General features: G+C 33.5%; 1 protein-coding gene across 1 annotated transcript; it reads right to left on the bottom strand.

Annotated features, from left to right (window-relative positions):
- Positions 1 to 6,029: 6,029 nt before the first annotated feature.
- On the bottom strand, positions 6,030 to 8,486 carry LOC139485849 (heat shock protein 70 B2-like). Its single transcript, XM_071270490.1, has one exon. The coding sequence runs from the start codon at positions 8,101 to 8,103 to the stop codon at positions 6,202 to 6,204; it is 1,902 nt and encodes a 633-aa protein (XP_071126591.1). The 5' UTR covers positions 8,104 to 8,486; the 3' UTR covers positions 6,030 to 6,201.
- Between the last annotated feature and the right edge of the window lie 9,873 nt (positions 8,487 to 18,359).

The following is an 18,359-nucleotide window of genomic DNA, read 5'->3' as shown; positions in this document are numbered from 1 at the left end:
CGTAAACATGAAGTGTTTTGGTCGAGGATAATGAACGAACTCCAATCAGACCACTGGCGCCATGTCAGTGAACGTCCGTTTAGAGAGACACAAGTGAAGATGTGATTCAGTGACCTTTGAAACATCTGAAAGTGACTAGCAACAAATATAATAAAAATAGCTTCTCTATTCTATATAATTAATGGTCTAGAATTTCATTTTCATTATCTTTTTTCAATTTTGTCGGGACAATTGCTCCCTTGCCCTACACATGCATATACCCTGTAATTTAACACAACACTTTATTTGTTCAATAACTACTATTCAAACATCGAATATCTAATATTTAATTTCACATGATACAAAAAATTAAATTTAATTAAATAAGTTGTAACTTCAGAGGTGGATTTAGAGGGGGCCCAGGGGCCCGCCCCCTCCTTTCTGGGAAAACATTAATTGCTTATATAGAGAATCACTGAAGCATGACCGGAGCGGAGCCCCTCTCAGGCAGTCAATGGGCCCTCACTTATGAAAATTTCTGGATCCGCCAATGAACTTATATAATTATTTTGTTGAGTAATAAAACGATTGATTCATTTATAGCTGAGACTACTATAACACAGTGTTATAGTAGTCTCAGTTTATAGGTACTTATCGTTCTTTTTACCTTTTAGATTAGAGTGGTCACTGATGAGTTTTTTTCAATATAGACGAAACGCCCATCTGACGCAGATGCGTACAAAATTTCAATCCTGGTATCTATGATGAATGTAATGCCATTGTGTCTTTGTCATTTTTAAGAGGGGGCAAGGGGTTTAGCTGTTATGCTGTTATGGGGCATTTTAGTTCTTTGTTATCTGTTATTCTGAAAATATATTTGCTGTTAGCTGTTATTGTCTTATTCTTTGTTAGCTGTTATTGGGCTTTTCGTTTTTTTTGTTATCTGTTATTGTGATAATGTATTTGCTGTTAACTGTTATTGAAAATTGGAATGTTAGCATTTTTTGACAGCCAAAATTCGGTAGAAATTGAAGATCATTGGACATTAGAGTCTACCACTACTAATATGTTGGTCCCGTATCCGGAGAAGGATTCCATTAACATATACCCATCACAGAAGTGAGTTCCAGAAAAATTCCAGTATATCTTATGATTGTCCTTTGTTATATATTCCATTTTTTTTTTAGCATTTATTAGAATCATCCGTACGAACATATCAAATTAGAACAATTCTTAATATGACAAAAAGGAAAACATATGGCCATGAATTTCTGACAAGGATTTCAATTAAGGACTTTAGCTAGGTCCTTACAACCAGTTAACCTTTTACATAGACTCAGCTCTTTTCAAAGCAGTACAATCGAAAACCTGATAAAAAATTGTTCAAATAAGGCCTTTGAAAATAGTGAAATAAATTACTTTTGGAGTGTCAAAATTGGTTCGAGATACTTGACAAATTGCATGCTTATAATTGGTGCTTTTGATGTTTCTACCCTATATCATCATGACAACTTTTCCTCATAGTCTTATTCAGAAAAAATCACACACCTCATTAAATGGGCATTAAAAAAGTCAGAATGTGAATATATATATTCAAACTCTTTTAGGTCATTTTAAGTAGCAACAAACACAAGAACTATGTCAATTCAGCCTACTTTGATACCATAACTGCCCTTGAATTTTTACTAGATATCATTTTTGTCTCTTTGACATATTCCTCATTTCCATTCTTAATTTTATTACACACTATTTAAATTACAAGCATGTGTGAGTTTCAATAACTGTACAAAAATAAATGCTGAAAAAAGTCTTTTATAACAAATTAACAGCTACGCCATGAGCGCATGATACGCCCGTCATCTTTTTGAAATATTCGATAACTTCTCAATGCCATATCAGATATTTATAAAAATCAGTCAATATATATTATGTTTATAAACAATACATCAAAGTTTCATGAGAACTGCTGAAAAAAATTTTGAGTTATTGTCCGAAAACTGAAGAATACCATCTTTTTTAATGAATAAACCCCTTAACTGAATAACATAAAATCGAAAATTAATAAAAATCGAAAGGGCGCTTACAACAATAGATATAAACAATTTAGCAAAGTTCCATGAGAACTGCTGAAAACGTTTTTGTGTTAATGTCCGAAAACTAAAAAATCCCCCCTTTTTAATTAATAAAACCCCTAAACTCGGAACCGTAAAATCTAAAATTTATAAAAATCGAAAGGGAGCTCATGTCAATAGATATAGTAAACAATTCACCAAAATTCTTTGCAAATTTGTGAAAGGATTTTTGAGATATCCGAAAACTGAAAAAAAAACCATTTTTATTGAATAAAACCCCATTACTCAGAAACTTAAAATCTAAAATTTATAAAAAAAAAAAAAAAAAAAAGGGAGCTCATGTCAATAGATGTAAATAATTTCCCAAAGTTTTTTGTAAATTGGTTAAAGTGTGTTTGAGTTAATGTCCGACATATTGACGACGGACGGACAAGAATATACCAAATACATATCTAGATACATAATTCTAAAAACCATATTCATAGAAAATGGAATTTATTACAAAGGATTATACCCGTAATAAGAAATACTGGATTTTGTCAAGGACCCGACTTATTTTAATATTTCATTTACTGTTAACTGTTTTTGTCCATTTTAATTCCTTGTTATCTGTTATAAGCCAAATCAATTTGCTGTTTTGCTGTTATTGGGACCCCCTTGCCCCCCTCTTTTAAGTGCAGAGTTGATCGTGGATAACCTGTTGTATTATTCCGTCCATTAATTTTTGTAATCCTGCTAGTATATATATTCTTTTATATGCAGAAAAGATGGACAAACGAAACTCGAGTAGAGGAACATTCCAGGGCATAGAACAATTTCCTGTATTTTCACATGGAAAAGGGAAGGGGCGAATATTCTTGCCTGGCTTTAGAATGGAAATGGGGAATGTGTCAATGAGACAATAAACCGACCAAAAATGTAGAAAACAGCCGAAATCCTCCAATGCGTCTTCAACAAAGCGAGACAATCTCGTAACCGGAGGCGTGCTTTAGCTGGCCCCTAAACAAAATGTGTTCTACTTCAGTGATAATCGACGTCATTCTAAAATCCGAAATATAAAATTAAATGAACTAAAATCAAAATGAATATAGTTGAATATAGCGCAAAATTGAACGAAAAATATTCAACCCCACATAATGCAGGAAACTAAAATAGAAAATATTTTTGCTCAAAACAAATAAGCTGACTTAAATCAACAGTTGGAAATGAATATTTCCATAGCACGCCCATCTCCCAACCCGACCCGGAAATGTTTATACTTCAAGTGCAACTACAAGTGTTCATCTATTATCAGACAATAAATTTTAAATGGCATTTTTCATCGCAGTGTAATATGCATTATAGTTAATTACAATCCTCCTCCGCAGTATCACGTTTTGGAGTTATGCCTAAATGTATAAACTACAAATAATTACAACTTAGAGATGCTATTCACTACAATGGAATGCAATCGACATTATTTAACTCGCACGAAATGTACTTCTCGCCAAAAAATAAACTAATGAATATTGATTGCTGACAACTTGATGGTAAATGCATGATGTTTGAAATGTTTGAAAAACGTAATACGTGTTTCGATTACATTTTGTTCCATTTTGTTTAAAATGCCCAGCAGCAACTATTACAGGGATACTTAGAATGTGAACATGCCAATGAGATAAGAATGCAGGAAAAAAGGGGGTGGGGTGGGAGTTTTGGAATCCACTTTTACCCTTGATCTACCTTTATCCTCGAAAATTTGACGAGAACTATGCTGATACCTCCCTAACCGGTTTGCATCCTTGACCCCTTAAAATAACGTAAGATTACTGATTTATGTCGAGCTAAATTTCTTCCTAAATGCCTCATGTGGTGTCCTAGATGCAGTAAAAGTACGTTTTCGAGTATTTGCTTTCACTAAGTCGATGACCACGCTATTACCCACCTCACACTTTTGAAAATACTCTACTGATTTATCTGAAACTGTATGAATAAATAGTGCCGAAGTTAGAAATCCATCTCTTTTTGCGAATAATTGGAAATGCAATTCATCATTCTTGAAGAAGTCTTCGCTATTTGAAGTCGTTATATAAGAATCATGTTTTAACAAGACAAAGGAGTTTAAATACTAGTATATTACAATTTCTATTGTAATTAAATTAATCTGTCCACTATTCATCAGTAAATTGTAAAGCACGTTACATTTGCTTGTGTATGCTTAATAAGAACCATTGGAGATTTGTGGAGGTTCTTTTTATTTACGTGTTGTGTGATTTGTTTTATAATCAGGAGAACATCTCAAGAAAATGTCGTTACCTCACCATTTAACATATGCGTATACAGCCAATTAGATAAAACATAACCACAGTCTTCTATAAACTCGAAGACATATTCGTATCGTGCCATTAGGCATATGAAAATCCAGAAAGAGAGTCAAATGAATGGGGATCACTAGAAGAGGATTGCATACGCAAAACTTTGTAAAAATATTTTTTTTTAAATTTATGAAAACTTGCATATCATCAAATCCGGTCATAGATTATATTTATTTGTATGTAGTTAGATCCAGCTTTTCTGCACCTTTAGATAAAGGCCTCAGAAAGACTCATAGTTGCAAACCACTCTGTCGGTTGGTCGCTGTTGGATTGTTTTTTTCATAGGAAATCATACCACATCTCATTATTGTATATGCAAGGCTACGCTAAATCCGAGCTGGTACCTCAACTGGGTATATTGAAAAAGTGACACGCAGAAGTATGTCAACATTTTTGTTTTTGTTTGTTATTCTCTATTTTTCTATTTTATCTAATCTGAAATATGAAGACAATTCCCCTTATCATTACATGTATAACCTTAACGCTTAGACGGCGTGCACAAAGCTGAGTCTACAAATGTAACGTCTTCAAATTACAAAAACCATTTACGACGTCGGTATTTTCCCTCAAAAAACGTAAGCGTAACAAAAACACTGGACACTGAGTTTACCACATAATCCTAGACATTCACGTTCAACATATTTCTTTTTTTTTTCGAACAAAAAAGTGCAGCAAATGCACATTTTGAAAATATAAATAAATATTTGCTACGAGCAGTATAATGGAAATAATTAGCGACGATGTCGTGGATCCTTTTCGGAAAACAGCGTCAAAACGCCATTTCTTTAGATTGTAACATAATAGCTGGACATTTAAAAAATTCAGGTGTTCAGTCTGGACTATCGAATCATTCATATGTTGCAGATTTTATTAAACCTCTGGGTTTGCACATTTCAAATACCAAGTTCTTTTGGAAATAAAAAGATAGCAATAACATATTTTTTCTTACCGATTCTTCCATTTTGATTATTAGTCCTTCCAAATTACTACTTCTTACACATAACGAAGATCATTCCAAACTTATCTACTATGGTCGTTTTTGATTTTTTGGCGGTAAATTTCATATAATGTCAGAGTCCGAATCTGAACAATTCTATTATACGAAAATGTGGGATACAATGTTAAATTTGTATAAGTTTTAGGTCAAAAACTCTATTTTATGCTAATTTAATGTTACAAGTTACACCGATTTTTTGCCGTTTTCTATATGTCCGTTTCATGCTTTATAGATTAAATATTAATTTACCTTACTAGTAATGTGGATTCTTATGGCATGCATTCATCATTTTATCATGAAAAAAAAATTCTTCTTCAAAAAATATTAAAAATACATATAAATATTATATGTTTAAAGCTATTGAAAAAGCGCATTTTACAGTTGCCGTCAACTTTGTGCACGCCGTCTTAACATTCAACAAATTTATACCTCTTCAATTTTCAATGCCCCCCTTTTCCCCCCTGGATTTCTTCATCCAACCTTCGTATTTAAATTTCTTTTACTAGCAGCAAATCTGTACCACTTTTAAATTCGCTTCCAAAGAAATATTTAAAGTATTTTTAAACTAGAAACTGAACAAATAAATTGTTCATGAACAATATGTATCAGTTCAATTTGAAAGCAAAATTAAAATAAAATAAATTTTTATTTTGAAACATGAAGCGATATATTATATATGCAATGAAAATTGCTAAGCGTCAAACAGCAAAACAAACTGATTATTCAACACTTAAGCATAATATGAAAAAAATACAGATTTATTATATGAATACATGTCATATATTTCTTTGTCAATTCATTAATCTACTTCCTCAACTGTTGGTCCCTGTGTTGAGCCTCCGTGTGATTCGCCTCCGGATTTGGCACCGCCTCCATGTAATTTTGTCATTACAGGCGAAGCTACCTGTTGTAAATCTTTCATGTGATAGTCGTATTCATCTTTATCGGCTAACGTGTTTGCTTCTAGCCATTTCAGTGTTTCTTCACATTTTTTCAACACTTTGTCTTTTTCATCTTGTGACAGCTTGTCGCCAGCGTCATTTATTGCCATCCGAACGGTAAAAGCATAATTCTCAAGCTGATTTTTCGCAGTTACTCTTTCGCGCTGTTTATCATCTTCATCTTTGTATTTCTCTGCTTCGTTAACCATTCGGTCTATTTCGGCCTTGCTCAATCGTCCTTTATCGTTTGTAATTGTAATTTTATTCGATTTACCCGTACTTTTATCCTCGGCATGAACATTTAAGATTCCGTTAGCGTCAATGTCAAATGTCACTTCAATTTGCGGCACACCACGTGGTGCGGGTGGTATACCATTTAAATCAAAATTTCCTAACAGATTATTGTCTTTGGTCATAGCCCTCTCACCTTCATACACCTGTATATGAACACCAGGTTGGTTGTCTGCATAAGTTGTAAATGTTTTTGCCATTTTACAAGGTATTCTGCTGTTCCGGTCGATCAGATTTGTCATAACGCCACCTGCTGTTTCAATTCCCAAAGACAATGGCGCAACGTCAACTAAGAGTACATCTTTGATTGCTTCGCTGGTGTCGCCTGTTAGAACGGCGGCTTGTATCGCAGCGCCATAGGCGACAGCTTCATCGGGATTGATCGATTTATTAAGCTCTCTTCCTGCCATGAATTCTTGTAATAGCTTTTGAATTTTGGGAATTCTAGTAGATCCACCGACCAGGACAACGTCATGGATTTTAGATTTATCAAGTTTTGCATCTCGAAGTGCACGTTCGACCGGTTCAAGTGTTCCCCTAAATAGATCTGCATTGAGCTCTTCGAATCTAGCACGTGATATTTTAGTATAATAATCAACACCGTCAAATAGTGAATCAATTTCTATACTTGCCTCGGCACTGCTAGACAAAGTTCGCTTCGCCCTTTCGCATGCCGTTCTCAGTCTCCTCACGGCTCTGTTATTGCCGCTCATATCCTTGTGGTGTTTCCGTTTGAATTCCTGCATGAAAAAATCCACCATTCTAATATCAAAATCCTCTCCACCAAGGTGAGTATCTCCCGCCGTGGACCTCACCTCGAACATCGATCCTTCATCGATGGTAAGAATCGATACATCGAATGTACCGCCTCCAAGATCATAGATTAAAACATTCTTTTCACCTTTGAGATTTTTATCGAGACCGTAGGCTAGAGCCGCGGCGGTTGGCTCATTGATAATCCTCAAAACATTTAATCCAGCGATTGATCCAGAATCTTTAGTTGCTTGCCTTTGAGAATCGTTGAAATAAGCTGGTACCGTTACAACGACATCTTTTATTTTCTTTCCAAGATATGCACTTGCCGTCTCCGCCATTTTTGTAAGTACCATTGAACTGATTTCTTCGGCACTGAATTTTTTCGTTTCTCCTTTAAATTCCACCTGAATCATTGGTTTGTTATTGACATTTACTACTTTAAATGACCAATGTTTCATATCGTTCTGCACCGAAATGTCATCAAATTTACGACCGATCAGACGTTTTGCGTCAAATACCGAGTTGGTGGCATTCATCGCAACTTGGCTTTTAGCTGCATCTCCAATCAAACGTTCAGTTTCCGTAAACGCCACGTAACTCGGGGTTGTTCTGTTCCCTTGGTCATTGGCTATAATTTCAACCTTACCGTTCTGGAAAGCTCCAACACAAGAATAAGTTGTTCCAAGATCGATTCCAACCGCTTTTGCAGTCATTTTCAAATTAATCTATCAGAAATAGCCAGCAAATTTGAAGAAGATTATATACAACAGATAAAGTTTTTAGTTCTTAACTAAAACAAATTAGTCTCTTTCGGTTTCTACACTTATTAGTCCCAGAAACGTCTAACTATATCCGAGCTCGAAACACGGAAGTTCTATACGAACTCAGAGACAAATCAAATAATATAAAGTCAGCTATTTTCTTGCCAAAATACAAACAATGTAAGACGTGAAATAAGTGCAGCTTCACACAGGTTGATATATGTAGTATATTTACGCCTCGTGAAACTGACTAAGTTAATAAATATTCATTTGATGTTTTTTCTATAGATACTTCTAGATTTTACCTGTATGTGTTTGTGTATACAAAATATATAATCATGCATGTACACGTCTAGAAAATTCTAATTATTGCTATCTATTTTCAATAATTTGTGAAACGCAATTATGATACGAAGACCAACACATTTTTATATCTATTTTAATATTTTATAACATGTTAATGATGTTTTGTAAATAACTAGAACGTTCGATTGATAGTTAAATGATGTTTAAGATCTATATCAAGATCTCTATATTTTACATGGTCGAATAAAATTACAGAATTTTTAAAACTTCTTTATTAGGCTATATACCGGATTCAATTACACTATGATGCACATGTTACATATTAAACGTTTATATATAATCATTCAGTCAGATTCGAAAACCGGTTTTCATCGACTTAGATATTTAAACATGCATTTATTAAATTATATTTCATATTTTCTGTAGTATCAACATGAACGCAAACTTGACTGATAGATATATATTTGATTGGTTGAAAGATATTTTTTGGGTGTTTTACGCCAATTTTAGTTCTTTTTGTTGTATCTTGGCACCCATGGGGCCAAGTACTTGTGGCCTGTTGCTTACTGTAGTCAATATATCGATATTGTCACGATATGCATGCATATTAAACATGAACAGTTAAATGGCAAAATACGTCAAAAACACTCATCGCCATTTACCACAATAGAACCAATCTAATTAAAATTAAATCCTTTAATTGCTCCTGTTCTGATATGTCGCGCATTAAGCCTTGATGCGCGACATATCAGAACAGGAGCAATTAAAGGATTCAATTTTAATTAGATTGCAATAGAACAAATGGAAAATAACAACTTTATAATATTAACGAAGTTGACATGATGTAGGTGAAAAACATCAAATCATCAAATTATCACATTCATAAGTTTTCACAAGAAAAATTCCAAAAGCTACCCACAATGTCAAAAAACAAAATTGAGTTTCTGTTACAGCAGTGATTGGTTTATGGTCTCTAACACGTTAGGGTTAGGGTTATGCATCAATGTCTTAAAATCATATGTGGTCATACGTCATACACATAGAACCATAGATATATACATATGGGTTTATGGGTGACTTTTTGGGTGAAATGAGACTAGAAAGTCTATGTCAGCCGAAATTTTCTGAATAATATTAATTTATCGATATCCCTCTCAGAAATGTTTAACCCAGTCACAATCTGTATGTGCCTGTGTAATGCTTGTGGTTGTCAGTATTCAGTGGAACAAGATAAGATTAGCAGAATGCACCATCAATAACGGATTACCGACTGGAATTATTTATACGTGTACTTATAGACAACAAATAGCATCGATTTTAATTATAAGTAACTATAAGTAAATAATATGCGAGTGCCAACACATTCCAGACATTTTATAGACTAACTCATTATGTATCCTGTCAAGTGCAAATTACTTGCATGCATGCTCTTCACCATTAAAATAATTGGGTTTTTGTTTGACATCAAGTTAATTTCTTTGGATTCCTATGTAGGATTTAAACAGTCCCCCACCCCCATACCATTGACCCAAATGGAAATATAGTACCGGAATGCCATTTTTTAAAGGTACTTTACTTTTGGAGGTAGCAATATATTGTTTATTCTTATAGTTTAAGTATTAGGTATTTGTCAGCTAGTTATATTCTTTATATTGCTATTTTTGATGCTGATTAACGGTTCGATACTGCACACGACGACTTCCAACATCATGTTTCGAGCGTAAATGGCGAATGGATCTCACATGATTCTCGACTCCTAGTTCTCGACTCGAGAGTCGAGATTAAGAATTGAACGATGGACAGTTAGGGCGTGAATTTTTCTTGCTACCTGATTGGAAGATATTACGAGACGTGAATACTCAAAATTTATTGATTGGTTAGGACAATCCAAGTAAATGTCCTTCAATCCCGTAGAGTATCGGATTTGTCCTCTCTATTTTAGCAATTAGATTTTACACAGGTAACCTTTATCTATAAATAGTCGAATCTTCTGGAGTAAACAACAAGTAATAGCTTTTCTAAAAAGCCTGCCGTATTTTAGCTGATTATATTGACGGTTTAGAAGTATTATAGGGGTTTTTTTTTTTTTTTGAATATAATTGAGAATGGAAATTGGGAATGATCATTATTATAATAAAATGCACACTGTGTCTATAATCAACTTGACAAAAAAAAAGCATTATAAAATACATGTACTTTTGAGGATTACAACTTGGACTTCTACAGAAGGTCTTTCAAATTTGAGAATGTTACATCTTATATCTTCATGTATAGAAGTGATTGATATCTTATCTGACTTTTGTCTTAGAAAATGCAATTAGTTTTGACTGTACAAGTTAAGTGTTTTTATTACTAATTTTCAGATGTAATAATACTTGAAAAAGATGTGTTTATGGTAATTGGATTTGGAATGAAACGTTAATTGCAAATAATTTTCTTCAACATGTTGTCACCTGACTTCATATATGTTTTTTTATCACTTTGTGATTTGTAATCTTGACAATTAAAGTTCCAGTGGCGGATTCAGGGGGGAGGGTCCGGGTTGGATGTTCCCCTTTTTTCTGCCGATCAATGAATTTGAAATGGGGCATATAGTTGGAAGCCCTCCCCCTTTTGTCCTGGGTTGGAACCTCCCCTTTTTTAAAATGGCTGAATCTGCTCCGAGACCTGAAAATGAGAGCTTCATATTAGTATTAGCCTTTTATAGTGCTTTATATTTGGTTGCACGTGTTATCAAGCTTTTGTGACATTGAATATTTATATTTTCATTTCTAATGGCAAACATTTCATGTAATACATATTGTCAGGATTATTAGTTAGTTTTACTTGTTAATGTTTATTGTCATAATCGGAAAGTGAGTGGCAGATCCAGAAATTTTCATAAGTGGAGACAGGCTCTCACGTGTGTGGTAGAATTTGTTCATTGATGCACGTGGCTATTCTAGTAAATGAATTAATCTACAAAGCGAGAGCACTTTCCATTTTCATCAGCTAAGAGTCGAATAGCCCTTTTTGAAAGGCTAACGCTTGTAACATTAATAGCATTAATCCCGCTAACATTTTAAATCTCGTCACATTCTCTATGTATGTGTCTGTCCCAAGTCAGGAGCCTATAATACAGTGGTTGTCGTTTGTCTTTATGTTACATAATTGTTTTTCGTTCATTTTATACATAAATTAGGCCGTTAGTTTTCTCGTTTTAATTGTTTTACATTGTCATTTCGGGACCTTTTATAGCTGACTAATGCGGTATCACGGCCGACACTCGGCTAACCGAGAGTTTGGTCGGTTAATCTATATTGAGTATGCGGCTATATCGGCGGTTGGTCTGTTAATCGGGTTGGCTAAAGTCTGTTAATCAGGTGTTATCGAGAAAATCATTGAAAGTTCAGCATGTTTCACTGTATAACTTTTTAAATATATGTTTATCATAAAAAATATGCATGTCTAACAAAACAATTCAATGTACTGAATCCAGTGGTGTTATTATTATTTTTCTAGCTTCAATGTACGATCTATAAAATGAAAAGGCGGGTTACTCATCAATAAATTTATACACATTTTACACACACAAACTGTACACAAAATGACACGTTGGTTGTATTTACGTGCATGCAATATTTTAAACATCGAAAAAAGACAGGCATTATGTTTGTTAACCATACTGAAATCATTGTGTGAAAAATCTTCACGAAAATCTGTATTTTGGTGACATAAATCAATCTTTAATTAAAACCTTGTCTGTTAATGGGTCGGATGTATAAAACCCGGTCTGTTAATTGGTCTGTTAAGAGTTATGAATGGCAATAAAAGTATAATTTTATTGCTATATGGGGTGTTATCGGATCAAATGGGTAGGCTCAAGACGAGCGACTAAAATATACGGAAACAACACATGAGCAATGAAACATAAAATATACGGAAACAACACATGAACCAGTGAGGGATCCAGGGTGGGGGGGGGGGGGGGGGGTCCGGGGGTTGGAACCCCCCTTTTTGCCGATCAATGCATTTGAATGGGAGCATATAGTTGGAACCCCCCTTTTTACTCTGGGTTGGGACCACCCCCCCCCCCTTTTAAAATGGCTGGATCCGCCACTGTGAACAATGAACAATTTAAACAATGGAAATAGAAAATTGATAAAAACGGTTTCAAAAAGTGTAATATTAAAGTAATGTTAATTTCATCCAAGAATGGTCGCATATGTCATGTGGATTCTGTTTAATTGTCATGCATGACACCAACTTGTCATCTACATTGGTAACCAGTATATAAATCAGAGATAAACGTCGTAATGTAACTAAACATCAGTAAGTAAAATATATTGGGATGCTAAAATATAAAGAATAGAGAAAGAATAATGAGTAAGATAAATAAAAGGTAAAAGGAAAAAAACGTCACGGAAGAAACGTGACATAACAATTTAAAGAATACAGAAATAAACAACACCCCCATCCGAACCCTCATGGTATACACGATAATCTGGATGGAGTAGCAGAATATAGAATAATAGATAAGGACAGAAGAGAGTGATGCATTGCTTAAAAAGAGAGAAAAAATAATAATTGTTTAAGAATACACACATGAAACACCCCTGGGTGTTGAAACAGTAACGGATTGCGATGTACTCATATTGGTGACAAATGCTAGAAGTTTACATGCGGACAACTGCCGTTCTCCTCTACACTTATGAAGAAAGGAACTAAACGGAATAAAATGTATTAAAACTTAAGATGACCAAATGTAGCTGCATTCGCTCCTTTACATTTAGTTCTTGAGAATGACTAACATTGCCTATGTAAAATTTTAAAATCGTTTGTATGCACATTGAACGACAAATTTATGTGACGTATAAAATTTTCTGATGTCAGATCTGGACACTCAAATCAATGAATGTGTTCGTAGATAGTAGATGTTTTTGTGTTCTGTTAAATTGTTCCTTTTAAAATTGTTATACGATGATGACTGATGTACCCATATTTTGACTATTTTATTCATTGTGTCTGTTTATTTAACGCCATCAATGTAAATATAACGGAATTTTATGAGACTGTCATTAAAGTGAGAGGGTTAGCATTATAGGACCAGGTTTAATCCACCATTTTCTACATTTGAAAATGCCTGTACCAAGTCAGGAATATGACAGTTCTTGTCCATTCGTTTTTGATACGTTTTGTTATTTGATTTTGCCATGTGATTATGGACTTTCCGAATTGATTTTCCTCTAAGTTCAGTATTTTTGTGATTTTACTTTTTTTTTGTAAACAACATATGATTAAGTTATAGAAATAAAGAACCAATTGGAGGATGCTTACGAATTAGGGTTTTTCGTCCAGTGACAAATATCATGTGCACATGAGAATGACAACACGTTATATGCACTGGACAGATGTACAGTTTATATTTATTTTACCGGTACCCTTAGTTGTATAATAGAAAGACACTTTCAGTCGGATTTGAGAACGTGCTACTTTGAACAGACACAAAAATTGAGGCTGATTGAAAACATTAATAATAAATTCATGCATATTCCAGCGGCCAATTTATATCACGCTATATTGAAGTGACACCCTTCAATAAAATGCAAAGAAAGTCAAAATAAAAATGCTCTTACTAGTAAATCACAACCGAAATGAATGACAGACGGACATTTTTTACAAAACTTAATGAACAATTGCAATCAAGATATTTTTCGGTTTGCGTTATAACGCAAATATAGGAAGAAAAATTTAAAAAAAACTGTGTGGCGCTAATTCGCTTCCGTAGGATACTGTTGCACCGTATTATCATTTTTTTTTATTACTTAGGAACATCTCATTCTTAACTTTTTCTATGGGAAAATATAAAGGTAGCAAAAATAACTGTGGCTAAATAACTCTTAACTGACACAATTTCAATTGTCCAACCCATTAACAGACTTTATTCCCATAATTTTCACTAAAACGTGGTAATATTCACGTTATATTACAATTATGAAATATTCACCAATGCAAATTTATTTTTTTAGACCCAAAGTACTATTTTGTGTCCTTTAAATGATATCTAAAATTGTTTGTTTCGACTTTTATCAAAAAATTCCTATGCGTATAAGCATAAATACTACATACTTGCGCGACGCCTTTTAATTTTACTGAAAACTGCGTAGACTATGAAATGTTTTTACAAGTGGAAAATGTTCTATGATAGATATCATTTTGTCAGACACTTTTCTTTTTTTGATTTGGTTCTTAAAATATGCCAAAAATCTGTATATTTGATACAGTTTAACATTAAATTGTGCGTTTTACTCTTAACAGACGTATAACCAACCCGATTAACAGACCAATCTCCCATATAGCCGCATACTCAATATAGATTAACCGACCAATCTCTCGGTTAGCCGAGTGTCGGCCGTGGGTATGGGCTTTGGTCATTGTTGAAGGCCGTATGGTGACCTTTAGTTGTTAATTTCTATGTCATTCTGGGGCCGTGTCAACGAAGCTGTCCTATGACTAAGACATGTCTTAGGATGGTCTTAGGACACGTCTTAGTCCTAAGTCGGGTTAAGGTTCATCATAAGGAATTGAAAAATATGGCCGTGTTTACACCTCCAAAATTACTATGAGTACAGACAAACTGGTACATCCAGGAAAGTTTTAAGGCATGACAGGAACTAGATATATAAAAGTTATATGAAGTCTACGTTTCAGAAAATTAAAAACTTACCTGGATTTTGATGTTCATTTTTTTCCAGTCTGCAGAAGATAGCAAAATAAACAAACACCCGAGTTTCATTTGATACAGCCCACTCAGTTACACAGTTTTAACCTGTTAAATCACCTATTGTTTACAGGTGTCTATTGTCCATCTATTGTCCATTTAAATCAATACTACTCACAACATTGATTATATGAGGGGAGCTTCTCAATCGTTTTCACTACTTAGTTAATTTTTGCACCTTCTGCAGGAACGAAAAAAAATGGATAGCAAAATCTAGAAAAGTTTATAATTTTCTGAAACATAAAATGCATTTAAAATTTATAAATCTAGTTCCTGCCATCCCTTAAAACTGTTGCAGGTGTATAGGTTAGTCTGTACTCAGAGTAAAATTTGGGGTGTAAATACGGCCATTTTAGCCAAAAGGTTATGATGGAACCTTAACGAAAGTCTCCTAAAATAAGATATGTCCTAAATTTGGTCCTAAAGTTAGGACATACAATTAGATGTCTTAGGATAGTCCTAAAGGTTACATCGTCCTAAAACGTAATAAAAACAACAAATATGGCATAAACTCAATACTAAAAATACTAATGAAACGTCGCACGCTACTGGTGTTACTTTGGTAAAATCACGGACAAGACACATTCACCTTATTAATTTTTAAACATAAAAATTGATATTATAAAGTGTTGTATATCATTTTAAAGCTTTTAAATTCTTCTTTCAGATTATTGCAATTTTGTATATGTAACAGACCATTTTCATTAATTAAAACTCAATAAAACCTTGATTTTGCAATATGATTTCCTTGTCCCGCGTTACACTTTTAGTTTTGTGAAATTCTGAATACCGTAAAAAACATATAAATTTTATTACCAAACGATATAAAAGTTTGTCTAGAACAAGCAATTCATAATTGGGCGATGACGTAATGTCGATTTTTTTCTCTCGAAAAGACGGAAATATAAAAAAAAGGGATCAAGATGATACAAATTATTTGTCCCATGCACGAAAGGTTGCCGTAATTTTTGTTAAATTGTCTCAAAAAAGGGAATTTCAGAGTAATCCCCATGTCGAAAGTAAATAATTCTTATACTAGTATTTTGTACAAAGATCACACTTTCGCCTCATGCAATAATCAGGATTTTTTAAAATAATTTCTTATTATTCGAGTTGAATAGCAATGTCCGACATTTTGTCCCCTTCAAACTAAATTAATCGTACGGTTACGTTTTCTGTTTTTTCATGATGTTTATTTAATACAGTGTCATTCGCTTCATAAAACAAATTAGAATGGATAAAAGTACAAAAAATTAGCTCTATTTTGATATTAAATTCCCATAAATTAAATATAATATACGAGATATCAGATAAAACTAAAATGTCCGATACAATGTCCCCACATACGATTTTGACGTTATTTAATAAAATATACTTCTAACGTTCCGTCTAATTGTCATTATTGCGGTTTTCACAGACGATTTGGAATACGGCTATTTTATTTTGTTGCTTAATAAGAAAACTTTAAAATTAATGTTTTATGTGGAAGCTCTACCGATTCATAAAGAAGGGGTTGGGAGAGATTTTCTCGCGGAACTGAAGTGTTTTCCGGACTATAATAGTCGGATCCGCTATAATACAAATTAATAGAGAAAAAAAACCAGCAATAATAATTGTTCCCGCTAATTCCCTTGCATATATTTGTGCAGAACTAACATGCTAGATATGCCGTAGTCCTTTCGCCTTGACATTCTGGAGTGCAAAGATGAGTGCATTTGCAGTGCATAGTTTATCCATAAAAAAAGTAATCGATTGCCTTTATAATTAAAATGTATATAAAACAAATGGTTTCAATTCAAGTTACTTTTTTATTTTTAATTTGTTAACAAAACTAAAGCTTAACATCTTTTATTTAAGAAAAAACAATTAATCCTTTCTTAGGAAAAAAAATTAATCCTTTAAAATTTATTGTAAAAAGCCATCTGAACAACATGCATTCCTACGGAAGCCGATAAGGGCCATTCAAAAAAAAAAAATTATGTCGTAATTACGACATAGCATGTCGTAATTTCGACATAACATGTCGTTTTTACGACATCGCTATGTCGTAATTACGACATAATATGTCGTTATAACGACATCGCTATGTCGTAGTTTCGACATAACATGTCGTAATAACGACATACACGACATAGCTATGTCGTAATAACGACATCGCTATATATTTAATAGAATATGTATTATGATTGCCAAGAGACTAAATGACACAGAAATTAACAACTATAGGTCATCATAATTAGAAAAGCCCCCGCATAGTCAGCTATAAAAGAGGGACGGTCGAAAGATACCAGAGGGAGAGTCCCCGAAATGCTGTGTGGCAGACAGTGTTATTAATTAATTATTAGCTCCCTTGGTAAAACTCCAAATTTCATATTTAATGTATTTCATTGTTAAATAATTTACATGAAGCTTAATAAGTATATATTTATTAATTGCATAGCTTTTGCTATTTGAATTCATTGGATAAAGATATTTATTTATATTGTAAAGTTTAATTTTTGCATCCTCGCAAAATCTCTGGTACCTTCTTTGGTTACCTTCTGTAAGAAACTTATATATTTTATAGATCCAATTGAAGTTAAACAAAGTTCCGATCGTGAAAGGGTTATATAGCCTGCCAAGGTCAATAAAAACTTATATTTGTTTCAGTCCTACCAAGGCAAGCCAAGCTGTCCACCTCCCTATAAATAAGCGCAAACTACATGGCTTCTTATAATATGGGTGAACTGAAGTATTGATTGCTCTACATCTACTTTCAAACGTTGGGCACGATGTTCCTACAAGCCCTAGGATTTAAAACAGAATCTTTAAAATTTCATCCGCAAAACAAAATAAAAATGTAAGAAAACACGAACCAATATTAAAACAAAATCAATATATGTTTTAAATTATGTTTTTACAGCTCTTCATCATTTAGTAAATAATACCTAGTTTATTTGAGGATTAAAATAACAAAGCTATGTGAAAAAACGGATGTCCAACGTTACATTTATGAAAAACTGTTTTAATCTTATGTAAAGTGATCCTATTTCTTATTCTCTGATCTTTTTGATTCTTGGCAGGAACAGCGACATGTGTCGGTTCTTTGTGGCGTTAAAGCCGTTATTTTGCCAAATTTCATTTGACTCGGTGGCTGCATATT

This window comes from Mytilus edulis, chromosome 8 (assembly GCF_963676685.1).
Source record: "Mytilus edulis chromosome 8, xbMytEdul2.2, whole genome shotgun sequence".
Classification (NCBI taxonomy): domain Eukaryota; kingdom Metazoa; phylum Mollusca; class Bivalvia; order Mytilida; family Mytilidae; genus Mytilus; species Mytilus edulis.
This window is presented reverse-complemented; position numbering and strand designations above follow the sequence as displayed.